The following is a 27,677-nucleotide window of genomic DNA, read 5'->3' on the forward strand; positions in this document are numbered from 1 at the left end:
TCTCTTACCAAACAGGCACTAAATAGTCTATCTCTGAAACGACGTCGCAGCCAAACATGGGCACCGACGACGACGCCTTCACCTTCCTCAAATTCAACACTCAAGGCGCCGAGGACGACCGTAGTGGAGGAGTCGGGTCGGGTCACCAGTCAGATGCGCCACACGTTTGGGCTGACCCAGGAAGCGGCCCGAATCCCCAGGCAGCTGGGGCGTGCGGCAGCCGCGGCGGTAATAATAATCAGGTGGTTGAGGCCCTAGCGGCTAGGATTAGTGTGCTTAACTCTGAGGATTTGAGGGAACAGGCGTGCAATTTTCTGGTAATTTTTCTGTGGTTTTTTTATATCTCCTTGTAGTTTTTGTAAGTGCGGGTTTAATGGTGAGTTGAAAATCATGGATGCCAATGCCATAGTAGGGAAATATATGTGTGTAATGCAGAATTTCGTATTGAGTCTCATTAGACTTTATTCATGAATTCATATATGGTTGGCAACTTGGCAACTTGTCCTTGTTCATGAAACAAATCATAATCTTTTCTGTTTGCTGAAAATCAAATCCTTCACTTCGGGCTTGTTTGGGAGTAATCACTTACGCATATAATCCCTTTAAAACCACTTAAATAGGAGAAGTGATCATCTATAAAAGTGATTTTGGCCTATCCAGAATCACTCCCAAACGAATACAACCAAATTCACTCAAGTTTAAAAATATATTAAAGGGAACATCTAATTGCGTCCAAATATGGGTTCCGTAAGTTTCAATCAAATAGGTTGAAACATGAAAACTGTTTCTGTGTAAAAAAAGGTTTTGTTTTGTTTTCTGGGTTTTTGGTTTTAACATCTTGTTTTCTCCGATATTCGTTTGGAACTCATACGGCTGTGTTTTAGATGGGGCAGGGGAGATATGTGCTTGTGGATCCTGTCTGACTCGGAATAGATTTGAGGCTGCTAATGATGAAAAGATTGTTGGTGATACTGATGAGTCTGCATCCAAGCTGCAAGTAAATAATGTTTCAGGATGTTTTCTATATAGGTCTTGAGTTGAACTTTTGGGCTCTTTTTTAGGTCTTGCATATCCAAAGCACATTGGAATCATGAAGATGGGCATGGCTGAGGTCATTGTTCTTGAGGGTACAAATTGGAAGAACACAGGAGTTATCCAGAGCGGCAACAAGCTCTATTGCTCTATTTATGAAGTTTTGTAAGTGAAACATATACTCAATTGTGATTCTTGCACTCGTAGTGTTTGTGATTTTAGATTGCAAAATTTTAAAATCTCAAACTTCTTGTAAGATATGGATAGACTTAACAGTAAAGAATTCGAATTAATAAATTTTGATTCACTTCATTTCACTATCTTACCATCCACACATCCAAGCTTTTTCCCCTCAATTAGCCTTAAGGTTTTGAATCTTCTGTTTGTAGCTGAAGGTTTGCTTTTCAAAGAATGCATGGCCTATTAGTTGTTCTATTTGTTGTTCATTACTTCATTATCAATAATTTAAATATAAAAATGTCTGGTACTTGCATGAACAAGTTTGTGTGGAGCTCCACAAAAACTCTATTATGAAGTCAATTTTAATGTGAGCTAAAATTGATGTGCACTATAAACAAAACTTGAATTGTAAAATAATTGATGTTTTGTATAAAAGCAAAGTCTGATAGTATTCATCATCATGAAATTTTCCTCCTTCTTATCAAGTGGAGATGAAATTGTTCATTAACCATTAACAATTGTATTGAAGGTTTTTAGTTGAAAAGGGACATTTGTGTCTCTTGGATGATAGTGGTACTAGCACTTCCTTGGAGGATATATTTATGAAGATTTCAGATGAAAATAATAGGTGGTATTGGGAGGAATTTCAAGCGTATAGGAAACTCAAATCCCTTGGGTACATTGTTGGGCAGTATGGTATCCCCTGGTCTACAATTGGCGTGAAGAGTAAGTGTGAATTTGTTTCTTCTCAAGGTTCTCCTAAAATTGATGAGGCGGTGGACTTCGAAACCAATGACACTAGTTCTTCCAATGGATTGTTCAATGAGATGCAGAGTAATGAAGCAAGACCGGTTTTTGATGTTTATGCCCCAAACAAAAACTTCAAGAAGTCTTCTCCTGGAGATCCATGTTTTGTGCTTTGTTTAACTAGGTATTTATATTTTGTGTTTTATTTGTAATTAGTTGTGATTGCTCTTTCCTTAATTATCAACTCTAAATTTTCTTGATTAGGTCTCGTCCGCCATCCAAACTAGACCTTGAAGCTCTTGAGAGACAATGTAGGAGCATTCCTTTAAAGTTTTGTCATGTGGATTATGGATCAGCAAGTTTCTTCTCCTTTGACAAGGTGGAAATTCCTACCCTACCTTGACATGTAGAGTTGATCTTTTGTATTTAGGTTTAGTTGCAACAAGAAGATATGAACGAGGCATGCTTTTGTAATTTCAAATTACTTGAAGCTAGATTTTTCACATTGCTGTCATGTGAAATTTGTTCAAAACAGAATCGCCATTTGGCGACACGAGCTATTTGTCTTCAATTTACATTGAGCCCGTTATGAACGGACAAGTTTCTCAACAATGGGTTACATGTCTCTTTCAACTTGTTCATCTGTCTAGGGTTGGAGTGATAATTCGATGGAGATGTGCATAAATTAGCCAAAAATGTTTGTTCAAACTGTTTATTTGAATCATTTCTGATATGAGGTGGTGGGAATATTTTGGCTAATTTAACATAAATGGACCGTATTGAACATCAATCTAAGCGTAGGAGTTACAAACAACGTTGGTTGGAAATTGGCAAATCTTTTGTTATGAGGAGGAGGATAAGGTACGGTGGATAGGGGAAGACTTTTGTGGCTTATTTCTTTTCTCCATAAGCTCATGATCTCATGTTCAGAATATTTTATCTTTTTCGATGAAAGAAAATCTACATATTCATCTATCGCCATACAGAGTTGTACTTTCCAGCGGATTGTGACATATTGCTTTAGCATGGCCATGGTGTGACTTGGCAGCCGATCCGCATGCATAATGCATTGGTTGGAATGTAAAAACAAAAAAGAAATTAGAACTCTTGTAGCCAACCGCATGAGATAATGAACAATAACATGTTCGACCTATTACATAACTTAATTAATTGAAAGATGGAATGTTAGAAGAGGTTCTAAGTTTGAATATCCCTTCACTAACGATTAAAAAAAGGGAGTTTTACTAAAACACCCAAAATGGGGGTTGAAATTATAAAAAAACCCAAACACTATTTAAACATATAAACACACCCAAAACTCATCATTACATACACTCAAAACCCATTTATAAACACACCCAAAAAGTTGACTTTGGGGTTGATTTTGGGTGTGTTTCTATGTTTAAATAGTGCTTGGGTTTTTTTATAAATACATGTCTAGAATTGGGTTTATTTATAAATTTGTATTAAAAAAAAGTAATCGGAACATGAAGAGCTTATTTAAGATCGGAAGAAAATCTGATGACACACTTTATCTTAAGCCACAAGCTCTTCTTGATCGTCAATTCGGAAGCGAAGGGAAGAAAGTTTTGGTCCATTGGAAATGGTTGTCTCCTGCTGAACCTGTGCTTTGGCAATTATTTAGGCTGTTAAGTTAATATTATTGTTGGGTTGTTGAGATATTTTAGCTTCATCTTGTTTATCTTCTTTGCAACTTGGACCAGCCATGATGATAAGGTTGTTCCTGTTTCAGTTTCAGTGAATTAAGCATTGAATTGTGAAGGTGAGAGTCTTCTCAATTAGCCTTGCTTAGTAATTATTTTCCTTAATTGAACAGATTTTATCAAACCTTCCGCTACTCACCATAGGTTCTAACAAACTAAAAGCCAAAGCTCCCCAGAACGTACCAAAATCACTAGATCAAGATTTGGTTGGTCTCTGAACTTTTGTTACCTAATCTAACCGGCGTTGCGTTTGATTTGCACACTACATCATTACGTTGAAAAATCCCGCTGATTCGATGATGTGCATACAATATCATGTTAGTTGGGAAAACAAATTGTCATTATCAAAAGCACTTACAATTTACAAACACAGCGTAAAAAATCAGATTATATATTAGCATACATATATATATACAAAGAACAATTACTGGCTGCCGAGCTTATTGGCTTATTTGTTGTGGAAATATATATACTGCTAAGTTAAGGCTAAAGAACGTTTATATTGAAGCCAAAGTGTTGATAAAAGCAAGAGAAATGGCGTTCAGTTGAAAGAAAACATCATTCTCCTTTCTCAATGGAGACACTTCACCTTTCTTCTCCTTGAAGCCATCTTCACATGTAGAAGAAGCATCCATTGCAGAACTCACTTCTATATTGGCCTTTGCAAAATCCTTGGACTGAAAAGCACAAAGAGCTTCTTGCAAGGTAGGAATGGCATCAGCGTAGAGCTCGGAGCAGCCTCGCAAGCATTCCTTTGCAAATTTGTCAAATGCTTTGTCCTTCAAAAGCTTTGAAATGGTGGAGTTGATGTTTGTGGCATTGGCTACGGTGAGGTTGAGTGAGATGACGACTAGTTCTTGAAGGTCTAAGCTATGTCCTTTGGCGTTGGCCTCAAGGCTTGAAACACAAAACTTGTAGCTCAAATTTGGATCTCCTTGTGAAGCCTTCTTGCAAGAGAGTTGGATGAGATCGTTAGAACCCATAATTGTGCTATGAAACAGAACCAGAAAAGTGATGATAATCTTGGAAAATGAAGAGAAACGCCTCATTTTTTCCTTCCTTCCTTTTCACAAAAAGGGCCTTTTGAGAAACTAGTGAATACGAGAGTAACTTTATAGAGGGAGCCTTGTTTATATATACATACATGCGAGCGCGCTACACCACAATTTATTTGAGCGTTCGGTTCAAATTTATAATTTGACAACATTACATGTTAAACAAAATCACATAATTCTTAATACTCAAGATTTGATAACATGTGAAGTAACATTTTCTTGCCAAATCAATGGTAAAGAAAATATATTCAATTTAAATTTCATAATTAACAGTTTAACAACGTAGCCGATAGAGTAGGAGATTTGTAACAGATTATTATTCTAGATATTAATTTGAATGGAATTTGTCGAGGAATCTTTATATGATGATGGGTCTTTATAGAAAGTGAAATGAGACTTGCTGTTCTTTTGTTTTCTGTTTTGATATGGTTTTTGGTTGTGAAGATACGTGACTTGACTGCTATATTATAATTAGCAAGTGAGCGTCGACACGCAAAGGATCGAGGATGGATGCATGTGAATTTATTTAGTGGGAAAAGCAAAGAAAAAGAAAAGAAGATGATCATAATGTGACTTTTGAAGATGATAAAGAGAGGTAGCGGTGTTTGTGATAATAATTCCAGGGGATTTTAATATTCAATAACAGGCTGGCTTCATCAAACTCGCTTTACCTGGTGGCACTAAATTATTATCTTTCCACTTAGAGAAAATTAATTATATATATGAAGTGATTACGGAACAAATTTTGGATTCTCCAATAAATATCGTATCAATCACATTCATAATTGATAAGGTCTTTATTATTGGTTAGAAGAAGGCCGTGCGTGACTAATGAATTATACTATTGACGACCTTATTGTAACCAATGCTTCATGTTAATTTTTAGATCAAAAAAAGTGAGCGGGGAGCCAAAAAGGCTAAGAAGTTCAAATTCTTTAATTGAGGTACCATTACATGAATGTTGGTTTCAAAATTGTCCAAAATATTACAAATACATTAGAAAAATATAGTTTGAGGGGCCAAGGCGATCATGCCTATATGTGGCTCCGTCCCTACTTGAAGTTTTCTCACGTGGTGTGTTTAGCCCTCCCTATCTATTACACTTTTGGCCATATGTAAAAAAATAAAATAAAAATTGCTCAATTTGTTTGAACTTTGGAATTTCTACACATATAAATAGAGACAAAACTTGAATTGCGACACCACTTAAGCACAAAAAATGCCAAACTTAAACTGAATTGAGTCATGCAGCACCACTTAAGCACAAAAGTGGTATTTTGTGTTGAACTTGAAGGGGAATGAAGAGTCTCACAAAGAAAAGTTTGAGCCAAACCAACCCAATATTGCAAAATGAGTGAAATTGATGGCCTTTTTTCCCTTCACTATTTGTCCAACTCTCCGACATTTAGGCTGGCCTGGTTTTGATCTGTCTTTGGAGTTTGGGCTGATGTTAAAAAGGTTGTGCACCCAAGACCCACCACCATGAGTTGGCTATGCTAATATATATTTTTTTTTTTACATTAATATTTTTGTTTATAACGTTTCACTATAAATAAGTATGGCTTGTTATGTTATAGTTATAGTTAATCAATAATTGTTATTTTTTTATAGAGAAAAGTTAAACATTATCAATTGTGTGGTTATGTTTATTACAAAATAAAAATCATAATTAATATTTAATAAAATTTTAATCATCTTTGGTAATAGTGATTAAAAAAATGTATTTTTGTTTTAGTTAGAATCAAATTTTGGCAAAATTATTGTCTTGAGAAAATCCTTTTGTCAAAGTTTGATTTCAATAATATCTCTTCATGATCGTGAACCAGCTAATGAACTGTGAATTTGGTTTTTATAAATATGCATTTAGGGCCCATTTGGTTTAAACCTGAGACCATTGATTTATAAATTAAGGTCATTTTTCATTAAACTAGACCCCGTTGACGCCTCATAATCTTCTAATTCTATTAAGTTACAATCCATCCCGAAATTTAGAAATGAATATCTTTGACATGTTTCTTGAGTGTTGGTGCTCAATTTCGCTCAATTAATATGGTCAAAAAGTCAACGCAAGTCCAAGTGTGTAGGTGTATTTGAGATCATTTCAGCCTTCCTTTTTTTTTCTTCCACCAAATCAAAGTGGCGGAGTTCGGCTTCTACTTAGGCCCAGTTTGGGATTGCTGTCACTTTAAAAAAAAAAGTTATTTTTGTTGTACTTTGAAAATAATTAGTTATAAAGTAAAGTAGCTTCATGTTTGGTAAACAATATTTTTAAAGTGTTGTTAGTACAAAAAGCAGTGTCAAAACCGTTTAGTAAATTTTAACATAAAACTATTGTAACTATAAATAATGACTAAAATAGACATGATGTTGAAGTGTTATGTGCTAATCATGTGGTGGTGAAAGAGGTGAAGGTGAAGGTGGTGATGGTGATGAAGGTGGAGTTGGTGGTGGTGGGGATGGCGGTTGTGGAGGTGGAGGTGGTGGTGGCAATGGTAGCATGGTGGTGGTAGTGGTGTTGGTTGTGGAGGTGGTGGTAGTGGTGGTAGTGGTAGTGGTGGTAGTGGTAGTGGTGGTAGTGGTGGTAGTGGTGGTGGTGGAGTTGGATGTGGAAGTGGAGGTGATGTCAAATTTTTTAAAGTGAATGATGGTATTTTGGGAATTAAAAAAAATTCATTAAAGACTCATCTATGCTTTTTTTGAAAGCAGCTTTGAAAAACAACCCATAGTCTACTACTTTAAAAGTCAAAAGGTCACTGCTTTTAAAATAATTAGAATATTTTATTTTTACCAAACACCTTAAACTATTTAACTTTAAAGTGAAGCAAGTTTTTGGCAAAAAAAAAAATCACAAACGGGGCCTTAGTGGGTACCCCACATAATAGAAATAAAAGGTCATCTGAAAATGGCATAGGTGTGATACCGGCCTACCACTCTCCGATATCTGATTCAAATTATTAGTTAAGAACTGAATAGTACAAGGGCTTTAAGTAGGTGAAGTTAGGGTTTCCCCAATTAAGGTCTCTAAAAAGGACTCAACCACCATGGGGCCTATATATAATCCCAATGCAAAAAAGGCAACACTAATGGGAAGCATTTGGGTCTTTAAATTCTAGAGCCCAACTGGAGCTTGCCCTATATATAAAGATCCTGATAGAGTCATAGAGACAAAGTGGGCCCCAATTGCTGCCAAATGTTGACCAATGTGATCCCCTTTTTTCTCTCCTCAATTAAATGTACGTGCGGCCCACTAATGCACAAAATGAATATATAAAAAACTTGATATCTATGCAATACAATACAATATATGCAATAAATAATACCTATAGAGCCCCTCATTTTGAGAAAGATATCTTTCGAGTCTAGAATATTCCATCGAAACTCTAAATGGGTCTCTATCCACCATTTTTAGTTTCGATTGTGGGAAATATACATTTAGTATACCTTTAAAGCACGAGTACAATAGTGCTTTTATATAGACCCAGCAATATCGGACACGATCCGTTAACACGACACAAATTCGCATGAAAATAACGATATTCGGGTTGAGCTTAATGGGTCGGGTTGAAAACGAGTGGACCCGTTAGCCACCCATTAAGCTAACGGATCGTGACAGTATCATTCACAAATCACCCGTTAACATGTTAAGAGCAAGGGCATTTTTGTAATTTTTCATTCTAAAATAACCTAGCTTTTGTTATTCCCTCTCCCTCACACCGCCACTCACTCTCTCTGTCTTTCTCTCAAGAGATTTGAACAATAGCTCTCTCTTTCTCTCTAGATCCAAACCAAACAATCCACGACCTTTCCTCTTCTCCAACCAAAAGGTATGAAAATCTCATATCATTTGGTATTTTGCTGAAGATCCATTCCATTTTGATTTTTCTCTTGATTTCTCTGTTGATTTGCTCAACTTGAAGGTCCAGATTTTCATGTGAAGATAACATTTGAACTTGTTTTTAGAAGTTTCTTAACCATGTTTGTTTGGTTTTTTTTTTCCTTATAGTGAGATTGCACAGTTGGTGAAAATTGCAATTTTGTGATTATGTTCATGGAGGATTGAAGTTTTGAGATTATGTTTATGGAGGAGGCGCTAGACTTATTCCTTTTCTCCTTAACATTTTATTTAAAACTTGTTTAAATTGAGATTAATTTGAAACTCACATTGTCTAAGAGTTTTTTTGTTTGCCAATGTGTAATGTGTAAAACTTATTTAAGGATTTCAACTTATTTTTATTATTTCTCTAATTTAAGGTGTTATTTTAATAATTTGTTAAAAAATATTGTTTATTTTTTAAGAGTAATCATTTTTAAAATGGGTGAAAGCAATAAATCATAAAAGGAAAACTTTAAATTAATTCAATTGTGAAAAACGAGTCATTAGCCATAACGGGTCGTGTCGTGTTGTTCGCAAATTTGTGCGGATCGTGTTTGAGTCTGGTATTTCTGACCCATTAACTTAACGGGTCGTGTTGGTGTCAGCCCGTTAAGAAAATGAGTTGATAGGAACACGACCCGTAACTCTCAAAAATGACCCGTTTGCTAGGTCTACTTTTATAGGGGTGATTCTTTCCTTTTTTTGGTTTCTTCGATGTAGGATTAGTGGCATATATTAGGGGTGGGTATGAGTTAGGTTGGGTCGGTTTTAGTCCCAACACATAACCCAACTCGATGTATAGCGGTTTATAATTTCTTGGACCCAAGACCTGTTCATTATTAGGCCAACCCAACCAAAACTTTTTGTGATCGAATTGGGCGATTTAGTTGGATTAACTTAAAATTAAGCATATTTTTAAGTTTTAGTTTCAACCCATAACTCAATCTATACATAGTAGGTTATGATTTTGAACCCAAGACTTGTTCATTTTTAGGCCAACCGAACCTTGAATTGGGTGGTTCTGTTGGGTTGACCTGAAATTATGCCCACCCCTAGTGTATATATGTTGACATGCTATTTCAAGGTGGGTGGCTAGTACTAGGTCACTAGGTTTATAGGGTTTGCTCTTTTCTTGGGCTATGCCCAAGTCGGTTAAGACCTTTGGTTGTTTGTTCCTTGGGCTTGTTAGCCTAGTATTTGTGCCGGTCCATCTTATGGGCTTTCTTTACTTAAATTTTATCCCTATTTTTGGGTTTTTTACTTTAAGAGGTTCTTGGACTCATTTAGTCGACCTAAAGAAAGTTAGGTATCATCATAAGGGATTTTTCATTTTAAATACTTAAAAGATGATCTCTTCTTCTTCTTTTCTGTCGAAAAAAGATAATCTCCTTAAGGTACAACAATATCAAATTTCAATGTCCAATATTTCAATGAAATGAATAAATAACAAAGAATTGAGCATTTAGGTTTTGGCTTTGGTCTTTACAATTGCACATTTTTAAGCTACAAGTGTGAAAACCTAAGCAACATAAAATGACAGAAAAAGAATTTACCTTTCATACTAAACCCTAACGTGGCTTGTAAGATCCATAGGAATTGTGCTAATGTGGCTATCACAAATTTAAAGTGATATAATTGAGTAATTATTCATTTATTTTGTACGTCATAAACACTTTAGTGTAGTCGTTTGGTCTAATTAAACAAGAAAAAGACAAATTATAAAAAATACGAGAATTGCATGGTCTACCACACAGGGACAGATCATTCCCTTGGCAATCAACAAGTGTCTTTTGTCGTTGCAACGTGGCTTTGCACAGGAAGATAGAATAAAAACACACAAACGTAGCTGCCTAGAATTAAACACATAAAAGCATATATATATATATAAATCCTTGTTCTTGGCAAATTCCAGAGCAGAGAATCATCAGAGAGAGAGAGAGAGAGAGAGAGAGAGAGATGTCGGCCGCTTCCCAAATAGATCCACATAACGAGATGAGAGCCAGAGATGTGAACAAGGTGGCAAGAGGAGAGCAAGCTCCTAGGCCTGCTCATGAATACGGCTCCATCAATTCAGCCCCTTCTAAACCCAAACCTAAGGACCCTGCTGCAGCCGAAATCAAGGTCTCTCTTTCTCCTCCTTAATTTCATCATATATTTATACATGTGCATGCATCCAGGTGATTATCTTCGATCGTCCGCGTAAGAGAATATATGAGAAAAATGATGTAATTAAGTAGCAAAACAGAAAAACTACAAGACATATATCATGAGTCATGACCGATCATGATTTTAAAAGATGCTTCCACGATTAGGTGCCTAAAATTTTTGTTATAATTTGTGCCTGAAGTTTCGTTTGGAGTGATAATTAATAGTGCTACACTATTGCGAATGTGACGACATATATTTCTTTAAAACATGTTTAAGGATGTTGATAATCTGCAGGTTGAAGATAACCCACCTGCGAGGCATTGCTATGCAAGTTACGTACAGTACTACAAGTGAGTAAAACAACCCTATCACTACATATCTTGATCATATTCACTCATGTTGTTCTTGTCCCAAGTTATTACTAGTAATTAACCTCTGCAAATGGCGCTAAATGATCGAATCTTCACTTGTCAATGGGTATAGCTCAGGTTGAGCTCTAGCTTCCCACTTATGTAGGCCGAGGTTCAATATGCCAGACACCCAATGAATATTTGTATAAACCCTCCCTAATTTCTCAAAATAAATAAATAAATCTTGACTTATGTCATCTACTAGTGGAATCTTGCAAATATGGTTACTAATAATTAAGTGATCATGTTGACCTCCAAAATCTCTTCGGGTCCATTATTTCGGTAGTCTAAACAGATCAATGAACAACTTGAAAAAGATGTGATTGGGATTGGGATCGCTTGCCCCTCGGTTCTTTGGCTGCTCATTTGGTGGCCGACTTTGCCTCTAAATCTTGTGTTTCATGTGTGATTGGGATTTACTTGCCTCCTCCTTGGCTGCTCCCAACACTTGAAGAAGATGTAAAACGTAATGAATTTCCATTACCATTCCAGGAAAAACAAATCATATAAATATATAAATATACATATATGTGTGTGTGTGTGTGAACAACTTATTTTAATTTATTTTAATTTAGTGGTTGCCAGGGCTTCTAGACTCAAGTAGTTAAGAGCATTTACTCTTACATGAGAGGTCCCAAGTTCGATTTCTCCCTCTCTCAATATCGCTTTTATTATATATAAAAAAATAAATGCAACGTGGTGGTAGCTACCCTTTCAGATCTCTAATGGTTTATAGAATGTCAAATTCAGGTGTATCAAGGAGGAGGGCAATTGCGAGAGGTTTGAAAAGAATTACAGGTTGTTATGTCCTGTTGAATGGGTAAATAATTCTAAACCTAAATTTACATATATATTGTCTTTTATTTTTCTGTGGGAATCTCTTTGCATTCTTACAATTTGATATTGCCTTGCCGTCTCGGTTGGTTGCATTGCAGATTGAGAGGTGGGATGAAGAGCAGAAGCTTGGAGTGTTTGCTGGCCCAATTTAGACTTAAGATCATAATTTTGGATATTGCATATGTACCCTACTCTTTGTAATTATATGAAAACTAACTTAAAACGCTATTAGGTCGATCAGAAAATAGTCAACTTTATTTATTTATTATTTATTATTTCTAAAGAGATTTAGACTATCTGCTACGATCTACTGAATTTTGAAGGGAAGGACCATCTATATCTCCGCAGAATGAGAAGAAAAAAACCATAATTGAACTAACTACATTTAAATATATATTGTCATCGATCTACTTCCCTTCAATATTAGCCTTATCGTCTTCAACCTATATCATTGAACTATCCAAGCCCTAATGACCCTAAACCCAAGCATAAGGCTTTTAGAGAAACGCTGCCACTATCTGAAGAGAACAAAATCTCGGACTAGCTGAACTCTCGGAAACAAGTGTAAATACTAAGAAAAACAGAGAGCTAGAGAACCAAACCAGGGGACAAATTCTGAAATTTCTTCCACAGAAAAGAATTCAAACAAATTATAAATAAATATATAAAAAAAACCGCTCACATATAGTCTTCTTCTCTCTACATAAAATCTGTAGGATATCCTCTTAAGAACATCCACAATAGGCTCCTAAAATCACCTCCTTAGACAAATTTTAGGGAGGAATTAGAAAAATACAACTCCAATCCAGCTTCTAAAATAGAGAGGCCTCTAGGAGCTCCTAAATATGAGGAGAGAGGTTAGTGAAATAGGCACAAACATCAAAGGTCAATGAAATTTAGCCAAAACTTTTTAAGGTTTTGAATTCTCAGAACAAAAGAACAAGATCCCGTCAGATCATTTTAGCTCCAGAAAAGGAATATTTGCAGCACAACCTGACCTAGTCTAAGAACAAAGTGATGGGAGCAGCTTCACAGGGAATGGAAACTCAAAAAAGGACTAGGGGAATCTTCCTCTCTGGCCCCCAAAAAAAAAACTTCCTAAATGTCTGTCAGAGGGGCTCGACTTGATCAAACGTCAGTAACTAAAAACTTCCACATACAGAAATAGCTCATAACCGCCGTGGCTGGTCGACCAGCTTCACCTTTTTCCACCAGTGTTGACTCGTGGTTTCCTTTTAACCTCGGCTTCCTGCAACCAAAGAAACATATAAACGTGCAGTCTTGAGTATTTTCAGGCCATCATGAACAAAATTGTTGAAATGTGTTGTCTGAATATACCTGTGGCACATGGAGGAAAATGTAGTTCTTTGCGGTAGCTGGATTATGTTTTTCTGCACCCTTGCCCCAATCATAGCAAACCTGCAAACACAAGTTTGGAAAAGATCTGCAATTTAAAATTATGAGAAGAAAATATGCGGAGAGAGAGTTTGTTTGAGTCTTGTGCAATCAGTTTTCAAGTCATATTGGCTTGTACAGAAAGCATAACCATCAATTTAAAGGTGCAATGCTAGGCATTTAGTTACTCTACCACTTAGTCACTTGTGTACAGAAATAAACATCATTGTACAATGGCACACAACAAGAGAAAAAAAAAACACATTAATCAAAGGCGAGAGCTAAGGTTTATTGGAGGTACAAATTGAGATTGCAGAAAGGTTGATCATCATCGCAAGAACTAATATAAAAATGCATCCACAAAAAGCATTGCCTGAAATTTTGGTACAACGGCAATCTAAATATTCAAGGATGGTTTACTATAAAGTCATAATATAGTCGTGGGGGGTTGTAGCTCCAGTGGCAGTGGACATTTACCCCCAGAATCAAGCAAAAAGTTTGAACCTCCTGGTCTCCTTTGTACCCAAATAATAAAAGCATGCCATAATAGTGTACGGTTGAATGACCTCTCCTCATAAAGGTTTAGCTGGCCGTACTCTGTTTCCCAAAATGTATTCTAACATAACTACTTTTACCACCTTAAACCAGTTGAAGAACATGAATTGTACACATGTGCACAAGAAGTCATTCCCGACCCCAGATTTGAAAGAGGAAACCCAAAAACGTTAGGATGGTATTTCCCTTTTTCTAAATTTACATTACACAATGACTGAGTCACATGAATCAATGATATTAACAGTCGAGAATGATCTTAAGTAGAGCATGATACTAATTTAGTGGAAATTTAAGCAACAAGTATATAAGAGAACCCTCAGAATATTACTATAGATCAATGAAGTCATGACACAAGGTGGTGTGTGTGAGAGTATTGTGAATTTATGCGTTAGTGTTGTGAAAACACTGCTATAGATTAGTCTGCTTTGGTATGTGTGAGTGCTGTGAATTTATGTGCGCAGGTGGTGTGTGTGAGTACACAGAGAGAGAGAGAGAGTCTTCATATTGGTTGTGCAATCATGAAGAAAGAGAATTACCCATATGCAAATATGGAACCATCATTGTTGAACGTACTGCAAGGTATAGGTTGATTGCACCTTGACATTACCTGAAAAATCAGGGGGAAAAAAAACTGTATCAGACACCCATACGCATATAAATACAGAGGATCAGTCATAGACTGAACATATAAAAAAAAGGAGAGAGTAGGAGAATTGGCAAGGACATGCCAGAAAAAGAATATGGATTCTGCAGAATTAAAGACAACAAAGTAAGCCTGCCAGATTAGCAGCAACTTTTACTTATCAGAACACAACCAACAGTTAAGAAGCGCATAATACAAAGAGAAAAGAAATAGAAAATAGATGCGGGAGAAACCTTTAGTCTCTGTTTGCTATCCTTGTCCCAAAAAGTGAAAGAACCATCAGAACCAGCAGTAGTAAATGTGTGATGCACCTGAGACAAGGGACACAAATAAGCTTTAAAATTACAAATAATAGTAACAGAACATGAAAACACAAATTTATCCATCATTTCTTTGAACAACCTAACAAGAACCATAATGAATGCTACAAAAAAGAGTTCGGACTGATCATAGAAAATATAATTAGGCATTCCCAGTCATAATTCTGAAGTAAAACAAAGTACACTGATCCAAACGCACTTAAAGTAGGGGTGGCAATTTCCGACACAACTCATTACCTCATATAATAGAACAAAATCATCTGAAATATATTTAAAGGAAACTCTAAAATTCGTGCATATGCCAATAAATCCACTGATATCAAAAATTTGAAACCTGAACGATAGATAGCATAAATCTGAAACCTGAACTAGATAGAATAATATCCAAATCGTGTAATTTTAAGGTGAGGACTGTACCAATGATACTAATACCATACTTCTACAAAAACATCACAGTCTATGGATGACAAGGTTGAAAACAATCTCAGTGATTTTTTCTTAATAAGGATACTGAAACATGAGAACACTAAATTAACGAAGAGATTTCTTAAGTTTAAGGTAAGCCACCATAAGAAATACAAACATTATTTAGCCCCTTAGTGCTTTATCCAGAAAAAGAAAAAGAAAAAATATATATATATAATATGAAAAAGGAAAAAGATACAGGAAAATCATACTGGATGGAAGTTCAGAGAGTTGACTGAGTATATCCTGGTGCCCTCTCTATGGCACTTAAAGGTAAAGTTTTTATCATTTTGTTTTTCATCCAGATGATGTACGCCAACCCTCCCTTCAATACAGCCAACCTGGTTACATCATAATGTCAGAATCATAATTAGTTAACTATTCAGAGAATATAATAATTATGAAGCAAAGACTGAGTATGCATGATCTTACATCATGATCAACAATCACATAAGTCAAGAAAAGAAAGTACAGTGGCAAATGGAAGAACTGATGACAAAGAGGCATATCAACTATCAACAAACATCTGTTTAAATTTCTCCTCTCTTTTTTTCTTCTAAATCTCATTTTGAGAAATTACAATAATCTCTATGTCAAAGTCCAAGATGTTTTAAAAACTGGTCACCACTTCGTATTCTTTATATCCCCTAGATAACTAAGATTAACTTGTGTCTCCACTCTCCAGAAATTATCACATTAATCAATTGATAGTCATAAACAAGAAAGCACACCATGAATTCATGTTTGGTGGAAATAATTATGCAGAATACCATATTATAGTTTGTCATTCTAAGCAAGCTATTTAAAAAAAGGAGAACTATATTTTCAGAACAGAAAACTACGAGCACAAGAGAAAATACTTACCAAGAATCCTTGCTGATCAGGAAATGCAGCAACACACCTTGTTTGATACTTTAGGGGCGAAAGAATTCTCTTGAATTCAGTCTGTTGGTGATTGGAAATAATTAAATTTAGAGGCAAAACAGAGAACGCTCATGGAGGTGATCAAATCACACAGATAATACATCCCAGCACCGTTGCAATTTATTGTGGAAAAGTTCACTGGAATTGAAAACTTAAAAACTAGAGAAGCTTATCATCATAGTACTGCCAAATTTTTTATTTAAAAAAAAAAACAGCCTATATAAATGTTAATTTTTGAAACTAGGAGTGAACAAAGTTACTAAATAAGTAAGCCTGATTTACTTTTTAATGTGATTTTCTTGCATGAAATTGATAAAATAAATCTAATCTGATAACTCCTAAAAATAAAATTTACCTGAGGGTTCTGCAAGTTAAAAACAATCAGATTTCTGTCTGCAGTGCCAACAACCATTAGAGGGTATCTCACTGATAGAGCATAACAGCGCTCAGGTAGTTGTTGTGTATGCACTGGATTTGGCTGCCTCACGTCCCAATACCTGAAGATAGGCAGAGAAGATCTCATATAAAAAAATCAGAAAACTTGGTATCAAGGCAAGATGACAAAGCTTTAGTAATTTATGAAATAAGTTAAGGTAGAAAAACAATACAGCACGTCAACAACTACAAGAAACTTAGTTCTCAGATGAATGAGAACATTCTGTAACAAAGAAGAAAATATATGAGCAAAAAGGGTGCCAAAATGGCAAGAGCAAAGCACAACATTCTCAGCGGCACTACCTCCCATAACCTTAAATGAATTATTAAGTTATTTTAGAAAGAATACCCCCCAAATTTCTGGTGTATAAATTTCAGATAGCTCAAAATACACAAGAACAAAGGCTATGTTTTACTTACTTCATAGTCTTGTCCAAGCTTCCTGTGACTAAGAGGCTCATCTCAGGGATCCAAGCAATCTCTTTAATGGGTGCATCATGCACGGCAACCGTTACTGGCTGGCCACCCAAAGGCCACATCTTCACTTGCTTGTCGCAACCTCCAGAGAACACAGTTGTTCCATCCTCTTTCCAAGTTGAGCACAAAACCTATATAGATGGAGTATATTACTATGTGTATACAAAGTCATGAATCATATTATAAACTTCTGACCAGCTTACAAGAAAGAAAGAAAGAAAGAAAGAAAAAGTTGCAAGTTATATCACAGAATTTCCTTGAAAAGGACATACATTGCATAAAAATACTATTAAATTTACTCGTTTTGAAATCAGCACCATATAACAATTGCACATGCAATTGTCCTTGACATCTTCATTGGAAACCTAAGATCTTGCAAACAGGTCGCACACCTACCATAATTACTATTATATTCTGTCCTTCTAACAGTAAAGGCAGGCGATCTAGAATTTAAATTCTGAACAGGGATTTCTAACTTGCACCATCGCTGTGATAGGAACTTATAATTGATTCATTTTAAGCCAGTATGTGCATATATATCCATAATTATACAAGAGGTTCAAAATCAAGTGTGAAACGAAAACAAAGCAAGTTGGCCTAAACAATGTGCAATATGTTACCGGATGGTCATGGGATATCGCTGCCTTGGGCTGACTGACAAGATTTGTTCCGCTCTGTTGTATCTCCCAGCATCGCACCTAAACAAGGGGACACCACCAGTCATTAGTAAATCCTAACAATACACTGTTTGGTTGCGAAAGAAAGAAAACGGAAAAGAAAATAAATTATAAATGCCTCATGTTTATCTTATTCCAGTTAACATAAATTACATAAGCAGATTATACCAAAAAAATTTACATTAACCTCATAGCATATTGTCTTATATTCTGGGTTGTCCATAAACCACAAGTTAAATAAGATGGTCACAGAAATTCAATCAAAATCTCTACAAATAAATTTTTTAGCAAACAAACAAAACCTAAGGTTTTATAACTGACCAAACCAAAAAAAAAAACGAAGAAAAGAAAAAGAACATGAACCTGGTTGTCCCAGGAGGTGGCGACCAGAATGTTGCTCTTGGGACTGAAACTTAGGCTTGATATGGAGTCGTTTGGAGGTTGAGTGACCTAAAAAACACGTAAAATCAAATTAAATTAACTCAGAAAATAAATACATGAAAGCAAAGAAAAATCAACAATGAATTTACCTCAAAGGAGTTGTTTGGATTTGGATTTGAAGTTGAATTTGCATTTGCATTTGGAGCAGCCATGAACTTCGACATTGAAGTTGCACTCAAGCAAGCGTGGTATAGTGACAATGGCTCGTGGTCGACTTTCAAATTTCAAAAGATAAAGAAACAGTGAGTTCATCATACAAGTAAAATCCGAAACACAGAGAGAGAGAGAGAGAGAGAGAGAGAGAGAGTTACCTGAGCAGAAGGAAGGAGAAGAAACTGAACGAAAAGTAGGAGGAGCTGATTGCTTGAAGAAACGGAGAGGAGCAAATAAATAGAGGAGGGGGATGCGTGAGGAAGGGCATGTTTTCTCTTCCCTGTCGTAGCTCTAACGCAGAGTTGCTCAGTTCCCGCTCGTAGGTCTTACGCACGAGATGAAAACAAACAATTTCTTGCAAGAAAACGCAGAGTGCTTATTATAACTATTCCGTTTTAATCTGGATAAAGCCCATGGAATAGAAATGGGCCATAAAATTATTTTCAGAAATTGGTATGTTTCAGTTTTTGGGCTTTCACTTTTGGACCAATTGGTACCTTTACCATTACATGCACGCATATTACCCAAAAAAATAATTATTAGGGTTAAATCCATTTTCCTCCATAAATATTTAAAGGCTTAATTATCGATGTGTTCTTTGTGCTTCACCAAAAATCATACTTTACCCCTATATTTCAAACTGAGTCAATATACCCTGTGTTTTATTTCTGCGCCCCCCGTTCCCCTATTCCGTCAAATTGGTCAATAAAACTATTAACTCGATGACATGACATTGGTATTTTAGTAATTTTAACTATTAAAAAATTTCAAAATCAAAATTATTTATAAAAAATATTTTAAAATATTTTAATAATAAGATAAAACTCATTTACATTTAAGACCCTTCCTAACATCACATAAAATAGCACTTACGTCCTTAAGGATAAGCAGAAGAATATCTCAATGATATCTCCATAATAATATAAGTGCTATATATAAGTCGCACAGTATGGATTGTTTCTACCATATTAAACTTTCTTCATGGAATCTCCAATCACAAAAGTTGATTTACCTCCTTAATGACTCCTTTATAGACTTGAGCACATTCCCCTCTACATTTTTTATTTAGCCTCACAAGGCATACACATATATAACTAGTCCTTTACGTTATTTAGCCTTCACAAGGCATATAGATTATAGACCATATCATTGTTCACATTTTAGAACGTTTTTAATATGCATATCATATTTAATTGCAAGCTAAAACGTTAGTCATAACAAGTTAGCATTTCTCGTTTAATACTCGAATTATACTCATACATACTTATATTTTTAAAATATTGTTGTTTTCTGTACACGTCTTAAAGACTCAATAAAATACACGTTTTAAAAATCAAACATACAATACAACGTATTATACATGTACATATGTATTCTTCACGTTTAATACAAGTATTTTTTACAAAATTTTCGATAATACATACAGAATTCACTTATTTTTCACATATTATTGAATAAAAAAATGAAAAAAAATTATTATATTAGTGGCCGAACTTTTCATTTGCATTTTGTCAAAATTTTGCTGAATCATACGTACTTATTTTGTTCGTACTTTTCCGGTTACTTATTTTACTAACTCATCACAAATTAAAGGAAAATCAAGCCTCATAAATTCCATGACCGAAAACTTTTGTTATATTAAGTTTTGTATATGATAATTTTCAGCTACACAGACATAAATATTAGCAAGAATGTTGGAAAAAAATATACATTAGCAAGAATAATTGAATACAGCCCCCACTTATGCTGTGCCATCCATCCAGATGTGTAAATTCTTTCACAAATCTCAAATCAGTATAATAAATGACAGCCCTCACATTGCAAATATGATACCAAACTCATATAATTTGTCACTTGGGTGTTTAACTCAGTGGTTGAGGTCCTCCCCTTAATTTGTGTAAAGCCCAGTAAGAGAAATGCTCAGCATAGTAATTGTCATTCGGCATTATGCTATTCATGCATGGATGATGGATCAACATCAATAAAACACTGAATGCACACATGCACATCACTCGTATTTCTTATATCAACATAAATATTAGTTAATTATAATTCAACATGCATCTCATACGCATAATTAGGCATAGTCTGTATAGAATAGATAAGATCATCGTCTCTAAGACTGATCAGGAAATGTATTCTATAACTATACTCCAAGACGGTATAAAATCGATAGATAGGAAACAAAATATTCATTCTGAAAAAATCCCTGTAAAGAAAAATTCAACCTCTCTAGAGATCCAAAACAATAATTTGGAGGCAAGGCAATGCATAAATATATTTTGGAGCTAAGAAACCATAAAGTGCGCAAAATATGTTTGAACCAAGAGTTGAAAACAGTCATTGGGTTACAATGTGTGCCTGTGTCTTAACCAAAAGTTGACAGGCCTAGCTGCTCAAAGTATATGTCTTCATGCAGTAAAGCTATGCTTTTAAATAGGTGCTTCAGTTTCCCGTGCTGAGCCATCTCTTGCAAGATTTTATCCTCAGAAACCGTGGCTCGGATTTCCTTCTCAAGAACCTTCTTCTTGTCTGAATCAGAAAACACCAACTCAGACAAACGACTCTTGTCAACTTGGCGACTGTATTTATGCTCCTCGTTAGTTCTGTCCATGAGGAGATGGTAGACAAACACAACCTTCTTCTGTCCCAGCCTGTAGGCACGGGATATTGCTTGCCTCTCCACAGATGGATTCCATGTGACATCCAGCAACACAACCCTGGAAGCTCCAACAAGGCTTATGCCTTCAGAACATGCTTTAGTTGAAGCTAGTAATACCTTGGCTTTGCTAGATGGGTCATTGAAAACCTTCATTGAGGATTGACGCTGCTTCATATCACTTTTTCCATCCATATACAGCACCTCTTCCCCTTCAGTCCACTGAAATTGAGATTTCAGAAGATCCCTTGTAAGGTTTAAGGGATCAATGTACTGACTGAAAACAAGAACCTTTTCTTTCAAAGCATCACTGAGCCTGATGAGTTCCATCACAAATTTTGCCTTCACTCCAGCATCAGGATTTAATTTAAGCTCTTGTAACCTACCCTGGTCAGCAGAAAATGCATCTTCCTTAAGCAAGAGGGAAGGATGAAAAGATATTAAAGCCTCTAGGTTTTCATATCGAAACAGTTCCTTCACCACTTGAATTCTCTTATGAAACCTCTCCTGTAGCTGGGTTGGGTGTAGAACAACAACTGAGTTCCTTAACCCGGGAAGACTGTCTTGCAGCACAGAACCTTTATAGACGTGGACAAACGGTGCAATCTGAGCTTTGACCTCTGTAGCATGTTTTTCTTTGTCATCAACAACTTTTCCACTACTGCTGGCCAGAGAAGTCCATTTCCATTTCTCTCCATTGCTTTTCCGGCCTCGTTTTCTGGGAAGATCTCTACTGAATTTAGTAGACTCAATCGAGGCTGCAAAAGCTGGCCTCACGAGGCAGATTGTATTGAAGAGCTCCTGAAAATTATTCTGAAACGGAGTTCCAGAGAGAAGAATGCGCCTTTTTGTTTTGATTTCTGACAAAGCCTTCCACATATGACTTTGATCATTCCGAGGAGTGTGTCCTTCATCAAACACTACAAGACCAGGAAACTCGAGAAGGATTTTCCCCATTTCGTCAACTGAGCCAGTTTTCTGTGCTCCAGAAAGCTGCTCAAACAGCCGGTAACTAATCCCCAGGATGCTTCTCTTCTTTCTCCAGGAATACAACTTCAGCATTCGTCCGCTTTCTATGTTGACACTTTTCCTGCCTTGAGCTTGCATCACATAATTTACAGCTGTTTGATTTTCTTTGCCAGATAACTCCCAGTTGTTAAGATTGTGAAACGGAAATTCAAGCTTCCATTTTTTAAACTCCTCTTCCCACGTAAGGAGCATGCTACGAGGAGCAATCAAAAGCGGCCTGCATTCTGGGAATAACTTCATGTATGTCTGGAGAAAGACAATGGTCAGGCGAGTTTTGCCTGTTCCAGGAGCATGTGATATGATGCATCCATTGCCACCAACAACACTGCTTGGCTTTTTCAACTTGTCAAGATGAATGCCACCCGCTATATGCTTCCAGATAAACTCAAAACCTTCACGCTGATGGGGATACATACTACTTTTAACACCAGGAATTAAGTCCCACACTGTGCCATCAACATGAGGATGAGAATTATAGCCAGAATGGCGATCAGAATCAGAAGCATGAGATTGAAGCTCATCAAAGATAGACCGGTTGTCTGTTTCAGAGCCCCTTGTGCCAAATCTTCCATAAGGGCAGTCAAGCTGGAATATGCACACACAAGGGAAAATTCACATATCTGATATAATAAAGCATGACAATTAAGTTGATAAGCGCAGAGTATCAGAAAGCAGACAAGGAAAGTAAAAGAAGGGAAAATCAGACCCTATATACTAAATCATTCAAAGCAATATATTTGACGAGACTCAAGAAATCCTTAACAAAAAATTGAGATTGGCCACAAACATAACAAGGACATTCACCATAACTAACTTGATAATTCTGATTTGAAAGACTAAAATCAACAAGTTGCAGCTTTAGAAGTAAATATGGCCCACCAATGAGATCATTAAATAACCCCGTCCGAGGATGAAGGATCCACTCAATATCAAAGAAAGAAAGCATTGTCAAGTTACATACACCAAAAAATTATTACTGTCAAGTTAAAGTCACCAGAAGCTTTGAGTAACCAAATGAACTAAACCAATGATCAAGTCCGAGCATATGCAAAAGCTGTTAAAAAATACAATAAAAATCTAATAATAACAAACAACAGTTGAAATACGTCAATTTGGTCAACAGCTTGAACAGTGAGTTTGCTCTCAGATCCAATCAAACTTGGCCAACTCAAGTTACAGGGAAAGGAAGTCAACACGTCATAGTTTCATTCCAAATAACGGACCCAAACCAGAACAATATATATATATATATATATACATATATATATAAATATATACATATATATATAATATTGGATCTCAGCTAGGTAAGCAAGCCCTTGCTCTAAGTCTCTAAATCTAAAACTTATATGGATAAAATTGCCAACAAAGGATGCATCCTAAAGCATGTTCCAAACAACACAGAATGCTCTACATTCAGTGTTATCATAATAATAACTAGAGTCTAAGCTTTAGTGCAATCGAAAAATGCTAACATAATCAATCTTAACTGAAAGGAAGATTCATAAGACAATTGCAGGACTTACGAAGTCTGGTAAAATATACTTGATCTCCTGATCTAAATAAGAGCAAAACTTGCATCTGAGTCCAATCTCTTCATCAAGTATAAGCTGATGAACCCCTCGCCTACAGAGGCTAGCTACTGTTTCAACTTCATCAGCAATAGGGAGTGAATCTTGACTTTCAACCTGCAAATCAAACATTCACTTACAATAAAAGATCTTGTGCAAGAAACAAAAATGTACTTTCCAAGATCAGGAGAACCAACTACCACATTAGAATCAGAGGAATCAATCTCAGAAGCTCTGAGAGCAAATTCAAGGTCGTCCCATAGTTCTTTTTCTTCTGGATCACACTCTGACTTCTTTGGTACAGTTGACTGCTCTCCAAAACTGAACTTAAGTGGAAGAGTAGATTCTGGTGGATTTCTTTCATCTTTACGGCCTTCATCTCCAAAGGAAATTGACCCTTTCAGTGTCCCTTCTCCCTTTTCATAAATGGAATCTACAAGAATCTTTAAAACATTGCAATCCTTCTTTGCCCACATGGACCTTCTGTTAGTAAGATTCCCGATATCCCTTTTATTCTTCTTGCACACTCCGTGGACATCGTTCCATTTACTACGCTCAGTTTCTGGACTACCACCATAGGTCTTGTCACATTCATCATTTCTTCTATCATCATCAGACCCTGTTTTCTTTTCGTGGCGCCTAGTTCTCGGACAACTGCAATTGGCGTCATCAACATCTTCATTGTCATTATCATGCCCAGAAGAAGAATCCTCATTATCATTTACAGTTCCACATTTTCTTCTCTTCTTTTCACTTCTTCTCTTCTCTTGAGCAGAATGAATAGGATCATCTTTGTTGCTATCAAAGTCATCATCTGCACCAACTGACATATCCAACCCAACCCTTCTCTCTCTCCTCACACCAATCTCAACACTTTTCCCCTTTTCTGCTTTCCCACTTCCTTTTGCAATCTCACTAGCATCAATGTCCTGCCCCTTCTTCACCTCAACATCACCCTCAACAGTTTTCCTCTTTCTTGGTTTCCCACTTCTCTTGGTAACCTCTCTTTCATCATCATGCCCCTCTTCACCGCATGAATTCAACGACTTAGAAAATACAGAACTTTCTGAGTTTTCTGGTTCAAAAGCCTCATCATCTGATTCATCTGAGGCATGAGAAATAGAATCCTCACTGGAACTACTCTTCCAAGATTCATCTGAGCCATCAGAAGCAGCATCCTCAGTGGTGCCATCAGAAGCAGCATCCTCACAGGCATCACTCCTCTCTGAACTCAAACAACCAAAACCTCCTACTTTCTCTTCACCCAAATACACCACCCCATCATCACTATCCTCCACTTCAACTGGAAAAAAATTCTCCATGTCCACAGCACCAGAGTTAGACTTCTTTCCATTTGATCCTGCACTCTCAACACTATCAAAACCCACAGAATCATTGTCTTGCTTTCCAAATGAACTTTCACTGATGATTTCAACACTGGGATCGTCACCCTCATCAGAATCATCACAACCAGACCTCTGTTTCTTAGACCCCTCAGCAGATTTTCTTTTCCCACCCTTTTTCTTGTCCTTGCCTCCCTGGATGGACTCACAGTGGCTTCCTCATAGTCATCCACAGATACACAATCCCGTACATTGGACCCCTTACGTGATTTCCCTTTCTTATCAGACCCATCACGGAGTTCTCGTTTCCCAGCCTTTTTCTCCCATAACTCTCTCCAGTATTTCTCTTCACTTAGCCGTGTCCTCTTCGCTACAGGCGCGTTATAGTCCATGAGCACCAAAAGATTGAACCTTTTCCACCAAAATCACAAAAATATCAAAAAGTCAGCTCTTTTACATCAAAATCACACACACAAATCAGCTCTAACACATGCATATGTGTGTGTGTGTGTGTATATATATATACACATACACACGCAACCGCAAGGAGAGAAGCCTATCACAATAACCCCAAAATACAATTTTTCTCACCAAAGAAAACTCATCACAAAGCCAGCTCTTTTCCCTCAAATCGCACACCCACATACACAAAAATATACAACACACGCATATACACACCATAAAACAGCAAAACAGAGTGGTAGGGAGACAGAGAGACTTACAAGCAGCAAAAAGGGCGAACTTGCAGAGAGAGAAGAGCACAATGAGAGCTTCGTGACCGTGACCAGGACTAGAGGAAGGCAAAAGGGCGCGAAAAGAGAGAGCTTCAGAGCATGCACGCCACGCCAAGCGAAGAGAGAGAGCTTCAGGCAAAAGGACGCTTTTCTTTCTTTGAGTCTTTGCGAGTGAATCAGGAGGTCAAATAATTGGGGTCTGTAAGTGAGAAACTCTTTTCGGACAAAGCTACCCTTTCTTGGCGTAGAAGTAGTAAGGACGCGAGGGGTGTAACAGTAAAATCGACAGACAGCCGAGAGGTTTGTGCTTGCTAACTAGAGCGGTGATTGGTGGAACAATCAAGGGTCTGGATGGCGTCCACGTCAGGAGAGGACGAGCAGATGAACGGTTAAGATTTCGTTATGTACTCTCTGAGTCTTTCTTTTTGTTTCAGTTCTTTCTTGTATTTGGCTTCTTTACGCTAATTTTTATTTATTTTTTAAATCAAGAGGTTTGGGTTTGTATTTATTATGTCGAATGGTAAATTTTTATCTTTTTACTATATTAAGGGCTTGATTTGAACTTGGTTTGTGAATCAATAAATTAAGAGCTGGCTTTATTGAAATTTGATGATAAAGAAAGTAACAACGCCAAACCGGATCGTGCTCACTCCTACTAAATTATAGGATAATTTCTTGTTGATTAATTTAAATTTACTAAAACAACTAAAATTGAAATTGTTGATATGTTTAAATAGTGTTTGGATTTTTTTATAAATACATATCTAGGATTTAGTTTATTTATAAATTTGTATTTAATTTATCTATTTTGGTAATCTCTTTGGGTTTTATCCTCTACATTATTTTAGTGGCTCTGATGATAATTTATGATGATAAATAAAAAAAGAACTTCATGTCAACTAATAAAAAAGAAAAAGACTAAATATTTCTCAACCAATGAGGATAAGACACGAACTTTGACCACCCAATATATTACTGTTTTTTAAATCTCCAGGGTAGAGACCTCTATACAGCTGTCTGTCAGCCTGCCGAGCATAATTTGGGAAGGCTTCAACTTTCCTCTCTTTTTCTCATTTTCCTTTTGGGTTTTTTTATTATTAATTTTTTTTTTGGAGCATGGATTTTTGTTTTTATAGAGAATAAAACGTACAAGAGGGTTTTGGGGGGGTCTTTATTCTTTTGCTTGTTTGGGTTTGGGTATTGAATTGCAAAGGTCACTTCAAAGCCAAAACATATGGCATTAAAGATAAGAATAATTAAATTTGGAGTTAATTGAAAATGTACAATAAACACCTCTTATTTATTGATTTTCTGACATGGTGAGTTGGATGGGTTACTCAAAATATTTGCATAATAATGATATTTCTTATTTTAGGATAGGTCTGAAAACCATCTAGTTTTAAAAATAAAATTTAAAAGGGTAAATTCCAAATCCATTTGTATGATAGATAGGTGATGGGGAATGGAATATATTTGAATATTTCTCTTCAAATATTGTGCGTGTAAAAAATATGCAAAATGAAAAATGGATAAGTCATCTAATTAAAATCAAATACATAGATGAACAAATTAAATTTCATAAAAACGCATGAATTGTCGGTTCATGAAAATTGGAATGCAAAATTTAAAGTTTTTTCCATGAAGAGGCAATTAACGTCTTCCCGAAATCTGGTTCTTACGATCTGTTGAAAGAAGCCTTCGTACAAACCGACATGCCTCCCTATTCATTTTTGAAAACATTGGGCTATTTAATTTATTCATTCAAACAAAAGCTAAATAGTGACATGCTCATCCAATTTCATGCCAATTTAAAGTTTATTTATTCTGTAATTGCAATCTTCAATCTCAT

The 27,677-nt window shown here is 36.1% G+C and overlaps 5 protein-coding genes and 1 long non-coding RNA gene across 8 annotated transcripts; 3 read left to right on the top strand and 3 right to left on the bottom strand.

The window, feature by feature from the left end:
• Window positions 1-13: 13 nt before the first annotated feature.
• LOC103328887 (uncharacterized) lies at window positions 14-2,571 on the top strand. 3 transcript variants are annotated; one of them, XM_089041393.1, is made up of 4 exons: window positions 14-317; window positions 1,062-1,197; window positions 1,742-2,143; window positions 2,224-2,571. In XM_089041393.1, exons 2-4 carry the CDS (start codon window positions 1,091-1,093, stop codon window positions 2,360-2,362), a joined length of 648 nt encoding a protein of 215 aa, XP_088897519.1. In that variant the 5' UTR covers window positions 14-317; window positions 1,062-1,090; the 3' UTR covers window positions 2,363-2,571. The 3 variants fall into 3 exon arrangements, with proteins under 3 accessions (XP_088897519.1, XP_088897520.1, XP_088897518.1); XM_089041394.1 differs by lacking the exon at window positions 14-317 and adding an exon at window positions 338-978 and having other exon boundaries at window positions 1,841-2,143; XM_089041392.1 differs by lacking the exon at window positions 14-317 and adding an exon at window positions 344-978.
• A 1,487-nt stretch (window positions 2,572-4,058) lies between these two features.
• On the bottom strand, window positions 4,059-4,810 carry LOC103328886 (putative invertase inhibitor). Its single transcript, XM_008231291.2, has one exon. The coding sequence runs from the start codon at window positions 4,730-4,732 to the stop codon at window positions 4,181-4,183; it is 552 nt and encodes a 183-aa protein (XP_008229513.1). The 5' UTR covers window positions 4,733-4,810; the 3' UTR covers window positions 4,059-4,180.
• A 3,657-nt stretch (window positions 4,811-8,467) lies between these two features.
• On the top strand, window positions 8,468-8,971 carry LOC148915595 (uncharacterized). Its single transcript, XR_016122238.1, has 2 exons — window positions 8,468-8,562; window positions 8,742-8,971. It is a non-coding gene; the product is annotated as an uncharacterized LOC148915595 (long non-coding RNA).
• A 1,524-nt stretch (window positions 8,972-10,495) lies between these two features.
• LOC103328885 (cytochrome c oxidase subunit 6b-2-like) lies at window positions 10,496-12,290 on the top strand. The gene is made up of 4 exons (XM_008231290.2): window positions 10,496-10,733; window positions 11,055-11,110; window positions 11,921-11,990; window positions 12,106-12,290. Exons 1-4 carry the CDS (start codon window positions 10,569-10,571, stop codon window positions 12,157-12,159), a joined length of 345 nt encoding a protein of 114 aa, XP_008229512.2. The 5' UTR covers window positions 10,496-10,568; the 3' UTR covers window positions 12,160-12,290.
• A 651-nt stretch (window positions 12,291-12,941) lies between these two features.
• Window positions 12,942-18,826, bottom strand: LOC103329033 (protein RAE1-like). The gene is made up of 13 exons (XM_089041956.1): window positions 18,651-18,826; window positions 18,429-18,553; window positions 18,262-18,348; window positions 17,842-17,919; window positions 17,165-17,352; window positions 16,665-16,806; window positions 16,250-16,330; window positions 15,598-15,726; window positions 14,834-14,911; window positions 14,494-14,564; window positions 14,165-14,171; window positions 13,346-13,504; window positions 12,942-13,256 (listed from the first exon to the last, which is right to left on the bottom strand). Exons 2-13 carry the CDS (start codon window positions 18,501-18,503, stop codon window positions 13,206-13,208), a joined length of 1,146 nt encoding a protein of 381 aa, XP_088898082.1. The 5' UTR covers window positions 18,504-18,553; window positions 18,651-18,826; the 3' UTR covers window positions 12,942-13,205.
• A 1,857-nt stretch (window positions 18,827-20,683) lies between these two features.
• On the bottom strand, window positions 20,684-26,128 carry LOC103328884 (SNF2 domain-containing protein CLASSY 3-like). The gene is given in 5 exon segments (XM_008231289.2): window positions 20,684-22,765; window positions 23,707-23,868; window positions 23,952-25,291; window positions 25,294-25,505; window positions 25,817-26,128. Coding segments are annotated over 4 exon segments (3,600 nt in total). The 5' UTR covers window positions 25,487-25,505; window positions 25,817-26,128; the 3' UTR covers window positions 20,684-20,860.
• Between the last annotated feature and the right edge of the window lie 1,549 nt (window positions 26,129-27,677).

Source organism: Prunus mume, linkage group LG7, assembly GCF_029339155.1.
Source record: "Prunus mume cultivar Tortuosa linkage group LG7, ASM2933915v1, whole genome shotgun sequence".
NCBI lineage: Eukaryota > Viridiplantae > Streptophyta > Magnoliopsida > Rosales > Rosaceae > Prunus > Prunus mume.